We start from the raw sequence: 18,220 nt of genomic DNA, 5'->3' as shown, positions 1-18,220 counted from the left end.
ATTACATTCACCTATTCATACACCGATTGCGGCGGAAGCCATGCAAGGTACCAACCAGCACATCGGGAGCAATTTGGAGTTCAGTGTCTTGCCCAAGGACACTTCGACATGTAGACAGGAGGAGCCGGGATTCGAACCGCCGACCCATGGATCATTGGACGACCTGCTCTACCTCCTGAGCCACAGTCGCCCCTAGAAGAGATTCCCCCATCTCTCTCAGGAGAACACCGACCAGCCTCATCTGGCCCTGGTTGGCTGCTTGCCTTGGAGACAAACCACCAGCAAATCAGCTCAGCTCCATCTACATGGGTCAGCATGGAGCTGAGACAAAACAAGCGCCAGTCTGCCTATGAAAATGCCATGCTGGTGCTGGTGGTAGAAGTAGTATGTGTGTGTGCGTGCATGCGTGCGTGCGTGCGTGTATGTGTGTGCGTGGGTGTGGTGTGCTTTTCTGGCAGACTTGCTTGTGGAAACTACAGCACAATGCAAATTCCAACGTGAAACCAAATACATGCAAACAGACACACACACACACACACACACACACACACCAATATGAAACTTTAGCACAATGCAAATTCCAACAGCACTCTGACATCAAAGGAAGGAAGGAGAGATGATTCCAAACCCCACCCCCTTTCCACTGCAGTGGGCGGTGGCTTCCAGGCTTAATTGAATGGAGATGTAGAGATGGAGGTCTGAAAGGTGAGGCTGCGGTTATCCAGGCAGAGCAGGCCATATAACGGCTTAAGAGGTGAGGCTTAAAGGGGAAAACCACCCATTTTCAACATTTTACTATGTCATTAATATACCTTAGAGCTGTTGTGTGGAAATAATAAAAAAAAGTCCCCCCATTTTGTATTTCCTAGAACTGTAATTATGAAAAAAATCATTAACATGGTGAAACACATCTTGATGACATCATCAAGATGTGTTTCACCATGTTAATGATTTTTTTCAGACCTCTAGTTCTAGGAAACACAGAATGGGGGAACTTTTTTATTATTTCCACACAACAGCTCTAAGGTACATTAATGACATAGTAAAATGTTGAAAATGAGTGGAATGCCCCTTTAAAGCTCCTGGGATTTCTCCCACATGCAATTCATCAGATAAATAGAACCAGTGGTGAGAGAGATATAATAAACATTATCAGCTAATAAAGCAGCAATGAGGGATGTGCAGTGGGGCAACATCCAGCAATGATTTATAGAATGTGCATTGTGCAGAATCTATGTGCTAATACCGTACATTTACATACTGTACATATAAGTGTTTGAATGTTTGGTATGCAGTCCATTTCCTCAGTCGTATAGTAACGGACGTCACAACACAACCGTTTAGTACTTTTCTACGTATACATATATCAGTTGTTTTATTCACACACACACACACACACACACAAAAAATCACACCCGTGTGAACTCAGTGGTGCAACTCCCCCCCTTACCCCCCCCCCCCTCTCTCTCTCGCTCTCATTAGCAGGCAACAGTGCAGCACTATTTCTCTCTCTATGTTTCTGGCACGACAGCGCCCCTACTGGTACTCATGAGTCACACATGAGTCACACACAAACATAGGTTAACACGAGTCACATAGGTGAACACGGACATTGCTGTTCCTTGGAGTGGTTGCACCACTCAAAAACGTTTTGGAATTGCAGCTCTAAACACAGGGAAAACGGCCGCCAGCTGCCATTCGAGACAATTGAGGTTCCTCTGAGAGAGAGGCTTCCTTGAATTGTGCTTCATTTCCACTGTGGGTGAAAATACAAGAGGTTCTGAGGTGGGTTTTCCATAAGGGAACATTGAGCTACTATAGTAAGTTTCCCTGTCAGCCCAGCTACCACAGCACAGTGGGGGCATGGCTGTGCTTGCTGGTTTATTGTCAATGAGCTGTGATTTTTAGTTTGAACAAGGAGACGTCTGGAGTTGGCTCAGAGTTTCTTACATCTGAAGAAAGACAAAACGAATACATGATGCAAAAAAAACATTTATTCAGTTATATAGAAAAAAACAGTAAAGTGCAATTTATTTCATTGAATGGAAACAAAATGGCACAAAAGCACAAACAGTGATAGGGGAAATAAAACAAAAAGTTGTATGGTTGTAAGATGGGCAACTTGGCCTTAACAATTTACAATATTACTGACTTATCGCTATATATATAAGATAAACTTGGTTAAACAGTTCCATTTTAATTGCTTGCTTAACTTGGTCTCTGCAGGCGAGTAACACAAATATTGCTAGTAATATCAGTAAATGCAGTCTATGGGAAATCCATTAACCACTTCTAGGTGGCATCCCTATTTTGAGCATGTCGTCACAAATGATGTTCTAAGATTCTCTAACTAAATAAAAAAATAGCACATCTACCGTATAAGCTCACGACACGTTGTGTGCTTATGGATGTATGCTAGTTTGACGCCATTTGTCATACGACGCCTATAGCAGTGGTTCCCAAACTTTTTCGTGTCAAGGACCCCCAAATCAACATCTATTAGGCCACGGACCCCCCATTTGAAAACATATGCCAGTGACCCCGATAAGGGAGGATTTTTACGGCTCTAGCAGTGATTCCGAAACATGTTAATTTCATGGACACCCAGTTTCACACGCATTATGCTACGGACCCCTGATTTAATGGCATTTCTATCTCTGGTACCCCAATTTATATTGTAAAACCACTGTTAATTTAACTCTGAGAGTGTACAAATGGAACCAAATGGACACGCTAGGGTCCATTTGGTTCCATTTGTACACTCTCTGAGTTACAGACCCATAAGGGTCCATTTGGTTGCAAATTATCATTTAGCTGGGTCCCCCCTGGAACTCCCTCAAGTACCCCTGGGGGTCCCCGGACCCCACTTTGGGAACCACTGGCCTACAGGGATTTATTATAAATTTGCACAATAAGAGTTGGTTCAGCGAGTAAAGGCTAGCGTAAATACAGACTGAGGTTTGAGGATCCACAAATAAAACAGTGTAATACAAGAAATTCCCCAAAAAACAAGTATTACAAAAACAGTGCTTGTTTAGTAAGAGAAGACGTGTTTCTCATAAGACACCAGCGGGCTAATTAAAAGGCAGTTTACTTTCAGAGTCATCATTACTAGTAGTTTTCCCACTTATTTTTGAGCTGATGATTAAAGATTTCAGTTTTGGTCCCCCAATGCAGTGGCGTATCCAGGAATTACGTTCTGGGCAGGCAAGATGTGTTAATTGTCGTCTACAATCGTAGCACTAAAGGTTTTCAAAGAGATATATACCTGCCAGACGAGTAGGATACAAAGGCTGAAAGGCATGCATTTACATTCCAATGGGTGATTGAGGGTCGCGCTCTACCGCAACGGCCAATCAGCTGTCCATTAATAGTTCTCAGGTCTTGTTTTTGTCCTCTTTTTTTCTCAATGTATGGATTTTCGTTTTTTTGTTTGTATGTTTTGTTTGTGTTTGTCTTGTTTTTGTTTTGTTATGCTTGTTTTGTTTTTGTCTTGTTTTTGTTTTTTGTTGGTATTTTTCATCCGTTATAGTAGTTATTGAATATTAAAAGGGATGGCATTATAAGCTGAGGCTTCTGCCAAACACTCCCTTTTGGTCAACAAAAACAAATATATCCTGAATACATTGTATAAGGTGTGTTTATTTTAAATGACCAATAAACTTGAACTTGAAACTTGAACTTGACCAGGCCAGAAATGGATTTGGACAGGCGGATGTTTGCCCTCGCCTTATTGTAGATACGCCTCTGCCCCAATGACCAAAACAAAGAAATACTGTAGATGTCTGAACTGAAGTTTAAGCTCAAGTACAACGATGTCACTTGTCTAAAATAACTTTACGCTGACACGCTTGCTTGAAGATTAATAATTTTAGGCAAGGTACAATGTTATTCTGAAGAGTATAAATTAGGCTTTTATTATAATCAGTTGTATGAAGACAAAGACTGATTATCACACACACACACACACACACACACACACACACACACACACACACACACACACACACACACACACACACACACACACACACACACACACACACACACACACACACACACACACACACACACTTCTCTGGAAGACAAGTTATCTGGAAGACAGGTTAACAACATACTACAGTAGGCTAATCTAAGACATGGTTTGCTTCTTGCACTCCACCGAGCAGAAGAGGAAGGCCTCCATGGCCATGAAGCGCTGTCCGATGAGACACTTTGAGCAGCAGGAGCACTGGAAACACTGCGGCTCCGCGTGCCAGTGGTGGTCCCCGTAGGACACACGCTGGGCCTCGGGCTCCACGGGGTTGTTACAGGCAGTGCATTTCTGGAAGAGGGGGGAAAGGACATTTAACACATTTTAGGCCTGACCTCAAAAATTAAAAAAAAAATCTTCTAAATCCTCCAGTTTTCTGAAATAAATATTTTCACGATTTTTCAAAAATAGCAGACCTACAAGCTCGTAGCGCGCCACTCGGTGGCGCGCTATGAGCTTGTAGATCTGCTATTTTTCAATAGCTAAATTATAACAATGTTTAAAACACCAAAAGGGGTTCCCGCCCAAAATGGGATAATACAGTGGTTTTCAACCATCAAGGTCCATTTGGCATTTGAGCCAAAGACCACCCGTTTGATGAGATTTAGCCTCTCAGACCCAAAACTAAAGAACGTGGTGCTGTCGTTCGATTAGGTTTTGTTGCCTTTCAATTCCATGCTGTGTTAATGTTGGTACCATAGGAGAGAGAACAGGCAAACGTTGATCGACATAACAATTCTTCTACATTCTCTAATTGTGTAGACTTCTTGTTTAACAATAATTTAACCCTTGGGAGCGTAAAAATGAAACCAAATGGACCTGTACGGTTCCATTTGGTTTCATTTTACGCTCCCATCAAGGACCACTGACATAATCACATACTGTAGGTGCACACATTAGAAGAACATTGAGAAGTTGATAATCCCCAAGAGTTCAACATTTTGAATTATCTTTGCAAACATTAATATGCCAACATCAATATAGCATCAATAACAACAACCAAGACAAGACAATAAGATAACAGGGAAAAGGCCCCATGAGAGGGATTCATCATGTAGCAGTCATGGGAGGTAGCTTAGTGTCTGCATTATAGAATGTGCAATAAGGCACAACCATGTATACAGAAAATACACTATACATATTAGTGCAATATTGGTTTGAGCAAGCTGTACAGGAATAACTACAGTTCCAAGAATACTAGTGCCAAATACTTTTTTTTGACACAGTAAACAGATATGTTATAGTTATTTCTTTCTCAGTTAAGACACTGTAAATGTACAGAGTTAGTCCCATTAAAACTCACTCAGTGCCACAGGACGCCTAATGACGCCTCCCCCTTATGAGCTGAGTTCAATCACAGAGAATAAAAACTGCCAACTCCACTGCTATTTTCATTCAAGTTTGTATTGATTTGGATGATTGATTTTGCATGCGTGTGAACATGAAGGTCCATTAGCACAGTTTGGTCTGTAGGGATTAAAGGTATATTCAGTGATTTCACTTAATTCAAATATCACTTATTTTTTGGATAATCCTCCCTACTATAAAGTGTTCTGACCATATAAGGAGTTCCTCCCTGTCCCCAGTGAGCCCCTGGGGTCAAAAAACCCTAGTTTCGGTTTGGGCTTTGGGTGGCAAAGCCTTCATCCAATCAGGATGAGAGGGGCCTTCTTCCAATCATGATCGAGTGGGGCGGGCATTGGTGCGCGTGCTGTTGGTCTGTTGTACTTCCCCCACTGTAGAGCGTGTGCATGTGCACATCTTGTTACCGGGTGGACCGGTTCTTTTTCCAAATCACCCAAATCACTGAATGCTCCTTTAAGTGTAATAATTGTGTAAACACATGGCGAGTATGGTGGTCACTGTCAGCCAACACTCATCTCTCACACAAGCAGGCACATGTGCACACGCACACACACTTTCTCCGTCCCCTCTCTCGGCCCTTACCACAGCATGGCTCTTCATATAACAGGGTGTGCAGACAGGTTTGTCTTTCTCCATGACATACGTCTCCCCGGCCAGGATAAGGTCACAGTCATAACAGCAGAAGTGCTTCAGATGCCAGTTCTGCTCCTCCGCCTGGGTGTACTCATTACTGAAGATCAGCTGTGGACACACGCAAAAGAAAAGAGAGGCAAGTGAGTACAATACATGATGACATAAAAACAGGCCATTTGGTGGAAACTTTTATAACACAGTGATTAAAAGTATCACAAGTAAACATTGCCATCTCAGCAGCCTCAGCTGCACAGGAAGACCAATGAAATGTAAAAATGACTTAAAGGGGAATTTCATTTTTTTACCAATAATGACACTACCCCTTCGTTTGCGGTCCAAATTATCTATTAATCTTGGCTCGCTAGGCTCTTTGTTGTTGATCGCATTGTGGAAGTGGGTCGCCTTGCTAAGAAAAGATGGGGCCATTTTCAGCCAGATAATCATGATACGGACTCATTGACCGTAAGTTCTTATAATGTTAACAGGTTAAGCGCTACCCACGAGAGAACGAGATTAATTTACCATTGCAATTGATGCCATGCCCGGCATCCCGAGATTTGTTTTATTGCCAATAATCCGGGGAAAAGAAATTAAAAATAGCTTTTTTTAGCATTTTTAGCTAACGGCCGATCACAACTACCTAAAAATGGCCAAAAGTCTCGCGTGCATGCTCGTTCACGCACGCACGCTGTCTTTATTTGCATTATTCGAGCTTAATTTGACTTAGATATGCCAAAAACTACGATCGCCCGGACGATTCACCTCTGCTGCTGTCCCGTGAAAAAAACTAGCGGATGTTTACTAGAGTTTGAACCGGAACTAATTGTCGGCCATTTTAAGCTGTTTGGTCAAAAACGTTTTGCACTGGTCAGCTACCGCCCCCCTAAAGTACTGGCGCTTAAATTAAAGGCGTTAATAAATAAATACAACAGTAGCGGGATGAGAGTGGGAATAATTTTGAGTGGGGGTTGGATCGGGTGTCATTCTACCAGGAGTGGGATGGCATGGGATGGGATTTTGTTTTACTCTGGCCCGGGATTTGGACGGGAAGGGATTTTTTTCTGTGGGAGTGGGATGGGAAAGGAGTGAAAACCCACTCCCGCGTCAAGTCTCTAAATCCAACCAAACACAGACAGTGGCCACACCTCGACCGACGTCTCTCACCTCGTCGCAGCCTCCACAGCGGGGCTTCTCGCTGTCGCCGTAGTGACGGCCGCAGTACAGCTTGCCTTTCTTCCAGAAGTAGATCATGTCCACCAGCAGCTCGCTGCACTTGCAGCAGACGAAGCAGGCGGGGTGCCACATCTTATCGTAGCCCGCCCTCTCCGCGTACACCGCCGGGTCACCCTGCCGCATGGGCTGCTGACAGTGGTTGCACGACTAAAGGGAGAAGAGGGGGACGAGACAAGACAAGTTGATAGCAGTGTTGATTTTGTCGACTGAAACTATGACGAAAAATGTTCGTCAACTACCTTTTTTCACTGGCGAAAACGGATTAAAAACGGACTAAAACTAAGACTAAATATATTGACAATTTCATCAGAAATAAAAACTAGACTAAAATGTTAGGAGGGACTAGTGGACAAGAGATCCGGTAGAACTAAAAGACAAGTCACGGTATATGCTTGGTTGCATGCTGAAAACAGCTGATCTACAAGCTCACAACACGCTGCGCTGCGACGCGTTGTGAGCTTGTATATCTGCTATTTTCAGCACATGTAAAATCAGCCATTACGACACCATCAAGCTTGCTCCTTGATGACTATCTGTATTTGATGTAGTACCATGTGTTGTTCTAGTTTACTGTAACTTACTCTGGATTAACCCATTTAGGCCCGACGTCGAAATAAAAAAAAACATTCGCTATGAAAGAATATATATTCAAAGATTTGTGCCGCAATTTTACGATTTTTCAAAAATAGCAGACCTACAAGCTCGTAGCGCGCCACTCGGTGGCGCGCTATGAGCTTGTAGATCTGCTATTTTTCAATAGCTAAAGTATAACATAATGCTTAGTTAAAACACCAAAAGTTGCATGTACAGTAGGGCTGTCATGATCGTGATGTTTCTCTCTATACTATTTATTGTCGTGCAGATAATTGCTAATAAAGTTTGAGATTGTGTTCTTTTTTTTGGCATTTAACATCGGAACGCGTGAATGCAAATTATATTTCCGCTTGCCACTTTGTAAACAGAACTTGCACAGGGCAGATGTGACAAATAACTTAACTACATAAAGAAATAGAAATAACTTCAATATATAAAGAAATGACTGACAACCTCACAATGTGTTGCATCGTGATGCATTGTGAGCTTTGCGTTAGTTTGGGGAACATGTATGAAAACTGAAAAGGTTTCAACATGGAAACAATGATGACGATTAATAATTGCGATGATCTCAATTAAATAAATGCGACTAGGCGATTATGTAATTTGTGACATCGCCTGTCGCAGTTGATTTCAGCTTTGTTGTTACAGTGACACAACTGCTGACAGACTGAAAGGTATGTAGGTGTGTGTGTGTATGTGTCTGGAAGAGGACCATATATTAAGCTTGAGTAAATGACCCTAATAACATATTCATGTTTAGCTGGTTGCGAACAAGACCAAGAAATAACAGAAGGTTAAAAGAGTAAATGCTAGAAAGGGGAATAACATTGAGGGTGCGGTTAAATTAAATACAACAGAATAACTGAAGCAGAGAAAATGATTGCCAGTCATCAAATTTGATTAAGAGCGAGGATCTCGATATAACCAACACTCTTGCGCAACGCCCCGTCTATTCTTTCATCAAAATTAAAATCAGCACTGAGTTACATAACGACGATGTCATTTGAATAAATCAGACCAGGTCTTCCCTGTAGCTAGACTAACCAACTGCATATGGTATGACTGGAACTTCAGGGCAGCCGAGCACAATAAATCACTTCTCTGTTTCATAAGAAGAAAAAAAAAATTGTTTCCAGTTATGAGTCACAGTTCAGCATGAATTCAAACTCAAACCATCACTGTGCAGAGTTACCATGCCCTGCTCTAGAAGGGCAAGCAAGACCCACCGACTCATGATTTAGCCTTTGGGTCCACCTTGTGTTCAGTATAGGAACAACATCATTATTAACCTCACTGGTGCTTGATAAAAACCTACTTGAGTTGCTGTTATTTCCACCAGTAAAAAAACCCCACCAGTAAAAACAAAATAAAATATTTTTCATCAGATTTAGCAAATAAACTACATCACGGGGGAAATGTTAACCACTAAAGGGGGATACCACTTATTTTCGACATTTTACTATGTCATTAATATACCTTAGAGGTGTTGTGTGGAAATAATAAAAAAGTCCATCTGTTCTGTGTTTCCTAGAAAAAGCATCAACAAAAAAATCATTAACATGGTGAAACACATAGACCTCCAGTTCTAGGAAACACAGAATGGGGGGACCTTTTTATTATTTCCACACAACAGCTCTAAGGTATATTAATGACATAGTAAAATGTTGAAAATGAGTGGAATGCCCCTTTAAGCACTATATACTTTTTGTATATACACTTTGATCGGGTGCAGTACTTAGTTTAGACAGTACTTAGTTTAGTCATTGGGTGCATTTTGTTCGGTACTCATACAATAGTATGGTACAAAACACTGAAGTCCTTAAACCAGAAACCTAACCCTAACCTCCCAAGGGGCAGCACACCTAAACCTAACCTTAACCCATGTCTAACCAATGACTAGTCTAAACTAAGTATGCACCCCCTTTGATCTTCACAACGTTGTGAGCTTGTACTGTAGATCTGCCATTTTCAATATTTTTTTGAAAATGTTGTAATTTTTGGTACATTTTTAAGTTTTTGCCTATAATGACAAACCCAAAACAGGGATGGCAGGTACGTGATTATGTAGGTACAATGTACACAGTGAATTGCTGTTTAAAACTGTTTAAGTGCCAGGGACGTTAAGACGAGCTGAATCTAATTATGCACTGATTGCCAGGGACGTTAAGACGAGTTTAAAAGTTTACGTTTTCTTTTTTTATATTCTTTTTTTCCCCCTTTTGTATCCATAATTTTGAAAATTCCTCTAATCTTGTGTGCAGGTGATGACATGCACATGACATGCACAATAGAATTACATTTTCTTTCTTTTATCCCATTATAAAATGGGCTAAAATGGCACCCAGGACCAAAACTGGTGTCCACCCCCTGGCACTTAACGGACTTCTGTGTACAGTGACTTTTTCTTTGCGGTCGATGAAGAGCCTAGTCTACCGTCTACTCTACAAGGACACTTCCTTACCGTCTCTCTTGATACCCAGTGGATCTGTGCAATCGCAATATGAGAACATGCGACCGGGTCATATGGGACACACACACGTGCCAAATTTGAGGTTGTTTGGTCGGACAGTTTCAGAGTTATGCCGGGGTTAGACAGACGTATACAGGGTCTGTGAATGATGTGATGTGTCTGTGATGAGATAGATAGATAGATAGATAGATAGATAGATAGATAGATAGATATATAGATAGATAGATAGATATAGGTGTGCCATTGGCCATAGGCTTTATACTTACAAATGCCCGCTGAGGCAGTCCAGCTTGTGGAGCTCCGGGGATGCCCATGGCTCCAGCAGTAGTAGCAGTGCCCATGTCTCTTGGCCCAATCTCTGGTCCTCCAATACCACCACCAACCCCAGCACCCCCTACACCTTGTCCATAGCCCGCAACCCCAGCACCCCCTACACCTTGTCCATAGCCCGCAACCCCAGCACCCCCTACACCTTGTCCATAGCCCGCAACCCCAGCACCCCCTACACCTTGTCCATAGCCCGCAACCCCAGCATCTTGTCCATAGCCCGCAACAGTACCACCACCAACCCCAGGCCCGTAGCCGGCTCCAACACCAGCCCCGTAGCCCGCTCCAACGCCAGCCCCAGGCCCATAGCCCGCTCCAACGCCAGCCCCAGGCCCGTAGCCGGCTCCAACACCAGCCCCGTAGCCCGCTCCAACGCCAGCCCCAGGCCCATAGCCCGCTCCAACGCCAGCCCCAGGCCCGTTGCCTGCTCCAACACCAGCTCCAGGCCCGTTGCCTGCTCCAACACCAGCTCCAGGCCCGTAGCCCGCTCCAACACCAGCCCCAGGCCCGTAGCCCGCTCCAACACCAGCTCCAGGCCCGTAGCCCGCTCCAACACCAGCCCCAGGCCCGTAGCCCGCTCCAACACCACTTCCAGCTGATCCTATTCCCGGTCCATAACCACCGGTACCGGGCACAGTACCCACACCTCCGGGGGCAGCCCCTCCAACACCTGCCCCCACCCCTCCTGCCTTCATGGCTCCGGGTCCTCCTCCAACTCCCACACCAGGTCTCGTACCTGACCCAGGCCCTCCTGGCCCAGCTCCAACACCACCTCCCTGCCCTGCAACCCCAGCCCTAGCCAGGAACATCTCCTCGGGCAGCATGATGTCTCCCATGCCGAGGGCCTCGTCCTTGTACTTGCGGACGTATTGCTCCATCTGCTTGACCTCGGCGGGGCTCAACTCGTGGCACTTGGACGGGTCCTGGTCGTGCTCCGGCAGCTGGCAGGCCATCTGCGTCCGGCGGTACGCCGCCCCCTCCGAACCGGCCACCGGCCGCTTCTCAGGCGGGAGCAGCTCCATGTAGCACACCGCCTGGTCGGTAGCAGGGGAAGGAGACGGAGAAGCAGATATTAAAGCAGTGGTGGAAAAAGTACTCAATTGTTTTAAAAGTATTGGAAGTTTGAAATATTTCAAAATTCTACTTATTGTAACTTATAAACTAATACTCGAGTACATGTACTTAGTTACTTTCCACCACTGGAGGTGGAGATAAGTTAGGTGTGTGGAGAAGAAAAGTGATGAGGGTAAAGTAAACAGTAAGTCGACGCTGAGTGAAAAGTGAATGAATTGGAAAAACACAGGGAGAATGTGGAGAGAGAGAAGCTATAACAGGAAGCCAGAGATACAGAAATAGACTAAACAGACAGATACAGGGTAGTTCTTAAGATTCCTCAACTTGTGAGAGACATTAAAGTCCATTAGGGATGATCTCTTTAGTGAGGCGACTGCCTGAAGCAGCCGTCGTCACATATCACAACTTCTGTCGAATCAAAGCTGGTGTTTCAGAGGGGACCGTACTCACAGATTTATGTTTTCTTAGATTTTTTTTAACTTTGAACTATGGAGGACAAATTATCTTCATTACAAAGTGTCCCTAGATGAACGGTGTTCAACCATGAACAGTAAATCCGATTTATCTGATCCAAAGGTCAGAAGGTCAACATAATTCTTCTCGCTCAACTCCCAACAGATTCTATTCTCTCCAGGTGCTGGATGGGAGCTTGGGGCCCACTTAGGAGGTCACAGATATAAAAATTACATGTTTCACCCATTTAGGCCTGATCTCAAAATTAAAAAAAAATCTTCTAAATCCTCCAGTTTTCTGAAATAAATATTTTCACGATTTTTCAAAAATAGCAGACCTACAAGCTTGTAGCGCGCCACTCGGTGGCGCGCTATGAGCTTGTAGATCTGCTATTTTTCAATAGCTAAATTATAACAATGTTTAAAACACCAAAAGGGGTTCCCGCCCAAAATGGGTTAAACTAAGGGACACTGCTACTGACAAAATACCGTATGCATTCTGTGTATTTAGAGCTCGCCACCGCAAAATTCAGAAATGTCTGTGTAATGATTGTGCTGACATTGTGCCTTTTAATATAATAACTTAATATTCTTACCATGTACTTGTTGGTGTTGGCCACTGGGGGCGCCCATTCGTATGTCACAGAGTGCATGGGCACATCTTTCTTGACTGGCACCACGTTGGCTGCTGCGGTGCTGACGGTCATTGGCACTGTGCTAGCCTTGAGGCCCTTGACCGCAGCCACGCCGGCTGGCTTTGGCTGGGCATGCTGGGTGCTGGCTGGCGCTGGCACTGCCCACGCACTGACACGCTGCTGAACAGACCCGGCAGCGGCACCACCGGGATGTACAGAACCGGCACCACCGGGGGCACCACCAGGCTGCCCAGAACCGGCACCACCAGGCTGTCCAGAACCAGCAGCGGCACCACCGGGCCGAACAGATCCAGCGGCGGCACTGGGTGGTGGCACGACAGCGGCGGAGCCACTGGGTGGAACCACGTACGCAGTGGAAGGGCCACTTAGGCTGATGGTGACCATGTTGCCCTTGTAGCTGCCCTTGATTCCGTCCGTCTTGAGCTTGGCGATGAGGCCCGTGTACTTGGTGTCCTCGAAGAGCTTCCCCACCCTCCGGTTCTCCTCGGAGATCATCTGGACGTCGTGCTCCGCCAGGCCACACTTGCAGTTCCGGCAGATCTTTCTGTGGAGGAGGAGGAGGAGGAAGGAGGAAGGCGAGGGAACGATAATGGCTTCAATATTACTTTATTGTGCAAAGCAGGAAAATCCACCTTTATGTGCAGGTGGCAGGTACTACAAAAATAAAGTGGTGCAAATCATGATGTCATAAGTTTTGCGGATTCACCGTTTTGCCTGTTTACACGGAGAAGGGATAAAACGGCGTTCTCAAAGATTTCCACTCTGGGAGGTGGTTTCACTTTGATGCGTTTTCACCTCCTGAGAACACCCTTCTCGTCTAAAAGGACCCCAGCAAACGATACTTTATTTTGCCGTTTCTTATGAACACCATCCTCGTCTAAAAGCCACCATAGTTGAACGTCACGGACATTGCTGTTCCTTGGAGTGGTTGCACCACTCAAAAAAAACCACTTGCCTCTTGTCTTTCAAGAGACACATCGATTATGTTCTTATGGAACAGGGAACAATGATTTGCTTACTTGCCAAACTGGCTTGCTGGGTAAACAAACTATTATTATGGAATGTGTGCTCTTAGTTATAAATTGTTTACTTGCTCTGTGCAATGGTTCCCAAACTTTTTAGCTCGAGACCAAGAAGAGAAATTAGACATTTGCCCGGGACCCAAAACGTGTGTGAAAATAGCAGATTTACAAGCTCACAGCTGGCCTTGTAGATAAGCTATTTTCACTACTTCTTAAGCATTTGTGTTCAAATTAGGGACCCCTACACGTTGCACCACTCCGTTCACACAGGTGTGATTTTTGTCAAATTGTTGAACTGTAAGCCCGTTCCTTCACAATAATTCAACAAGTTTTGAGAGCTTAAAATGCAAACGTTTGCACTTTTAACAAGTCCTGGCACCCATACTCTCCTGAGAAAACTATGTCATTACTTCCAGTAGAACCGCTAGCCTAGACGTGCTCTGGCATGAATGGAATCACAAATGTCAAGCATACACAAGAAGCCCTGTTACTAGTTATATAAACGTTGTGAAGTTGTTTACACCCTGCGTCAACTGTATGTATAATATCTAGGCGACAACGTCATGTGGTGATAATGATATTCACTAATTATAGCAACGCCTTTCAAAAGATAACACCGACACTTTTTAAATAATCTGTAGCATTGGAATGTTTGGGGACTCTGCCTCACGCACTCAAAAGAGCCCTGTGTAACTCATGTACAGCAAGTGTGTGGCCAGATTCTCAATGACCTTGCAGTCAGACAGAATCACAGAACATTCATAGTATGGCTATTATTAATTCAGACGTACACTATCAGTGGCTTGTACAACAAGCTAGAGAAGACTGAGCGATATCAAACACCATGGCATGTCGTATCATTCTGGTCACAGTGTAGTGATCAAATATTTCTTTTATGCAGCTTTCGCCTTTATTTTTTTATATAGGGACAGACAGTAGGCTGACAGGAAATGGGGAGAGAGATGGGGGAGTGACATGCAGTAAAGGCCGTAGGGATCGGGAGTCGAACCCACGGCACACTGCCAGACTGGATTACCTGAGCCTGGACCGCTGAGCCACGGCCCAGGCCCGTGATCAAATAATTATTAAAGATGTTATTGTTGTATTGGTGATGGTAACAGAGAGAGATTGAGAGACAGACAGACAGACAGACAGACAGACAGACAGACAGACGTGGGATGACATTGGGTCGGATTCAAACCTAGGCCTGCTGCAGGAATGACCATAGCCTTATACTATTATACTATTTACATTATCCTATATGGACCTGTGCACAGATTCATTTCAAACCTGCGACCTTATGAAATAGAATGTGTACAAACCTCCAGAAATGCAACTCGAAGCCCTCGCATTTGTCCTTGCATTTCAAACAGGCTGCCCCGGCACCAAAATCATGCCCCAGGGTCATCTGAAAATGAAGCAGATCAAAGATATTAGCTATCAGGGCTTTGTTTGGACTGCTTCAGAGATTTAATGTTGTGATGTTGGCAAATGCTTTGGCGAAGGAATAAGTATTGCCACAAGTTGGGAAAGAAGCCATACGATTTATTACAGGAGCTCAACGTTGAATAAACATGAAAGATTTTCATGTTTTTCTTCAACATTATATAGTCTGCTATTTCTTGATTAAAAAAAACAACCTTTCAGCTAGATTCTTCCTCCAACCACAGAAAATATACACCACCATCTAAGGATTGCTTTCTTTCCAAGCAAGTCTTAATCCTTTATATAAGTTCTGAACTTGAACCCAGGGTGCCCCTCGCCTCACATCTGCATCCTTTTGTCTTGACTCCCGTGTCAAACTCCACTGCTGTCCGTCTCAAGTCGTCACGGCTGTCTGTGACCATATATGGTCAAGTATTCCATGATATTGAGCCCCCAGAAGCCTCCCAGCAGCGCCGTCCTCCTGTTGTGAAGGAGAGAGGCCTTTTGGCCCAAACTACATTCACTCATCATGCCATGGACGTTATTAAAAGAACTCACTGCTGAGGAATGGAGACATTTTCTGCTTTTAACATTTAGACCAACCTTAAAAACATCCACCAATTAGGCTTACAGACAGTTGACCGGTTTCATAATAATAGTGAATAGTTATTTTACCATTATGCACTCGATGCATAATGATAACTAGAAAGACGTTTAGGGACTGAAAATACAAGTACTGGCCTGAAGATTGTATCCATCTATATTGTATTTGATTTGTTTGAGTATGAAATAGTTAAACAGAGCCAATGAGCTAAACTATGTGAACAACAAACAACCCCTATCTCGGAATTCGAGGACTGCCAGAATCGGTCTTCAATCTTGGCTGGCACACACAGTCACACAAAAAAAGACAAATGGACATTTCTGGCTGCATGTTCTCTTTTAGTAGACTCCTTCCTTGGAGTACATTTAGGAGCTGATGTTGACTTCAGTGACTGTTTGCTATGACTAAACTACGCAGGCAGTGTAATCAGTCTTGATGACAACAATCTACAAAGAGGCGTTTGCATACATTTCCAACATCCCAAGAGTCATTTTCCAAGAGCCACTCTGTGAGAGTAGATATGCTGGGAGTAGCGGCGCAGTAGTCACTGATTATACAATGTGATACCATTAAACATGAGTCAGAGATGTGACCACGTGATGGCCAATGAAAGGCTATGGCCCAGTACAAAGCTCACTTTTTGCTATGATCTGACTTGTGTAATGCTGCTATAATACATAAAAGAACTGTATGTAAATTCAGCAGCTATTTTGTATGTATGCCGAGATGTAGCCCTAGAATGTATTACATACATTTATTTAATGTATTCCAAATAAATTATAGATCGCTCCTATGCCAGCCCGGGTGTTTCGGCGGTGTATAAGGATCACCACAGCCAGCCATTCTAGGGTGTATTGTAGATTAGAACCTTCAAAAATGAAGGCTGTTTGATAGTGGCAGACGAATGCAAATTCAGCTAGTTGGTATAATGCTGCCCTCACAATTTATAAACAATTTATAAATGATGCTTCCTTGTAGAGCATGAAACCAAAACACACAGTCCAAAGAAGACAACATTTTACAGCTGGCAAATGTATTCTATAATCTGTATTTCTATAATGATGACAGTCAGAGAGAGGGAAGTGATTATGGCAGTGCTGGTCAGTGGTCACAGACAGGGGACTTCCTAAAGATGGAGAGGACAATGGAGATTGGAGACAGACGATTGCAAGCCTCTGGATTAACTACACAGCTGATAGACCCCAGCCTGTCTGGGTCATCCATGCTTGTCAATATTTATGGTCATACTACACATCCCACCCACATCCAGGCAACAGCTCTAAACCCACGTGGGATATATTCTTTCTTCTGTGAGATCAGACATCACAGCTAATACTTTTAAAAGTTTTAAGTAACATTCCAGACAGTCAGTCTTTTGTATTTTACAGACAGTCACAGTAATCATCACGTTAGAGGAGAGAGGTTGATGAATTGGAAAAAAGGTGGACCCTCTTGTAAACAAGTGTAATGCTTTATTGGGTCGTCCAGTTTTTGTATTTAGTTGTGCTTGAAATGTACTGTAATTCTGTTAATAAATACTTCAATCAATCAATCAATCAATCAGGGGGAGGCAATTATTATGCAAAAGAGAACAAGACCCAAGAGTAACACTGAGCACAACTTAACTGTAACCATAACAGTGATTACTTTTAACATGACAGGAATCTGTGTGTACAGTACAAGAGTCACTGAAAAGTGATGTTGATCATTGAATCTTGAAGGTACAGCTTGTATCGCCACCTGTCTGTCTGTCTGTCTGCCTGCCTCACTCTCTCTCTGCAGGACCTTCTGCAGGGCGTTACCCATCCCGTCGTGTTATCTGGGACAAACGAACACTTACCTTCTTCACTTCTCTCTCTATCTCCATGTTCGCCTTTGATTTAGACTCCGTTTCACTCCCGGTGAAAGGGAAAATATGAAGAGCTTATCTGGAAGTCGGTGTCAGAAACATACGAGGTAACAAAAACCAAGGAAAAGCCCAACCAAAGCACTAAAGCACTCAGACTTTCTTTCACTTCGGACTCGGAGGTCCCGTGTAGTTCTTCATTCAATTGTACAAAGGTACTTCCGCTGTTGATAGCTGTCCTTCGGCTGACCAATAGAAACGCGAGGAGCGGCCGATAAAACCCATCACGGCCAATCACCGAACAGGAGGGCGTGTCTGTTCTGCTCGGACGAACAAAGAGTGATTACAGTTTGAGGCTTTCTTTGAGCAGCTTTTTACTGTACAACTGCATACAGACAGTGCATGTACAGTGTACAGTGTACAGTCAGTGACATCATCATGACATGTCATATTTGTTTTAACTTTTAAGACTTCACTTAAGTC

At 43.8% G+C, this 18,220-nt stretch overlaps 1 protein-coding gene across 1 annotated transcript; it reads right to left on the bottom strand.

The window, feature by feature from the left end:
* Positions 1 to 1,974: 1,974 nt before the first annotated feature.
* tes (testis derived transcript (3 LIM domains)) lies at positions 1,975 to 17,971 on the bottom strand. The gene is made up of 7 exons (XM_079501082.1): positions 17,732 to 17,971; positions 15,185 to 15,270; positions 12,781 to 13,384; positions 10,598 to 11,692; positions 7,196 to 7,411; positions 5,981 to 6,139; positions 1,975 to 4,324 (listed from the first exon to the last, which is right to left on the bottom strand). The coding sequence occupies exons 1-7, from the start codon at positions 17,756 to 17,758 to the stop codon at positions 4,133 to 4,135; spliced, it is 2,379 nt and encodes a 792-aa protein (XP_079357208.1). The 5' UTR covers positions 17,759 to 17,971; the 3' UTR covers positions 1,975 to 4,132.
* Between the last annotated feature and the right edge of the window lie 249 nt (positions 17,972 to 18,220).

This window comes from Electrona antarctica (assembly GCF_951216825.1).
Source record: "Electrona antarctica genome assembly, chromosome: 5".
Lineage (NCBI taxonomy): Eukaryota > Metazoa > Chordata > Actinopteri > Myctophiformes > Myctophidae > Electrona > Electrona antarctica.
Note: the sequence above shows the minus strand (reverse complement) of the source record. Positions and strands in the feature narration are given on the sequence as shown.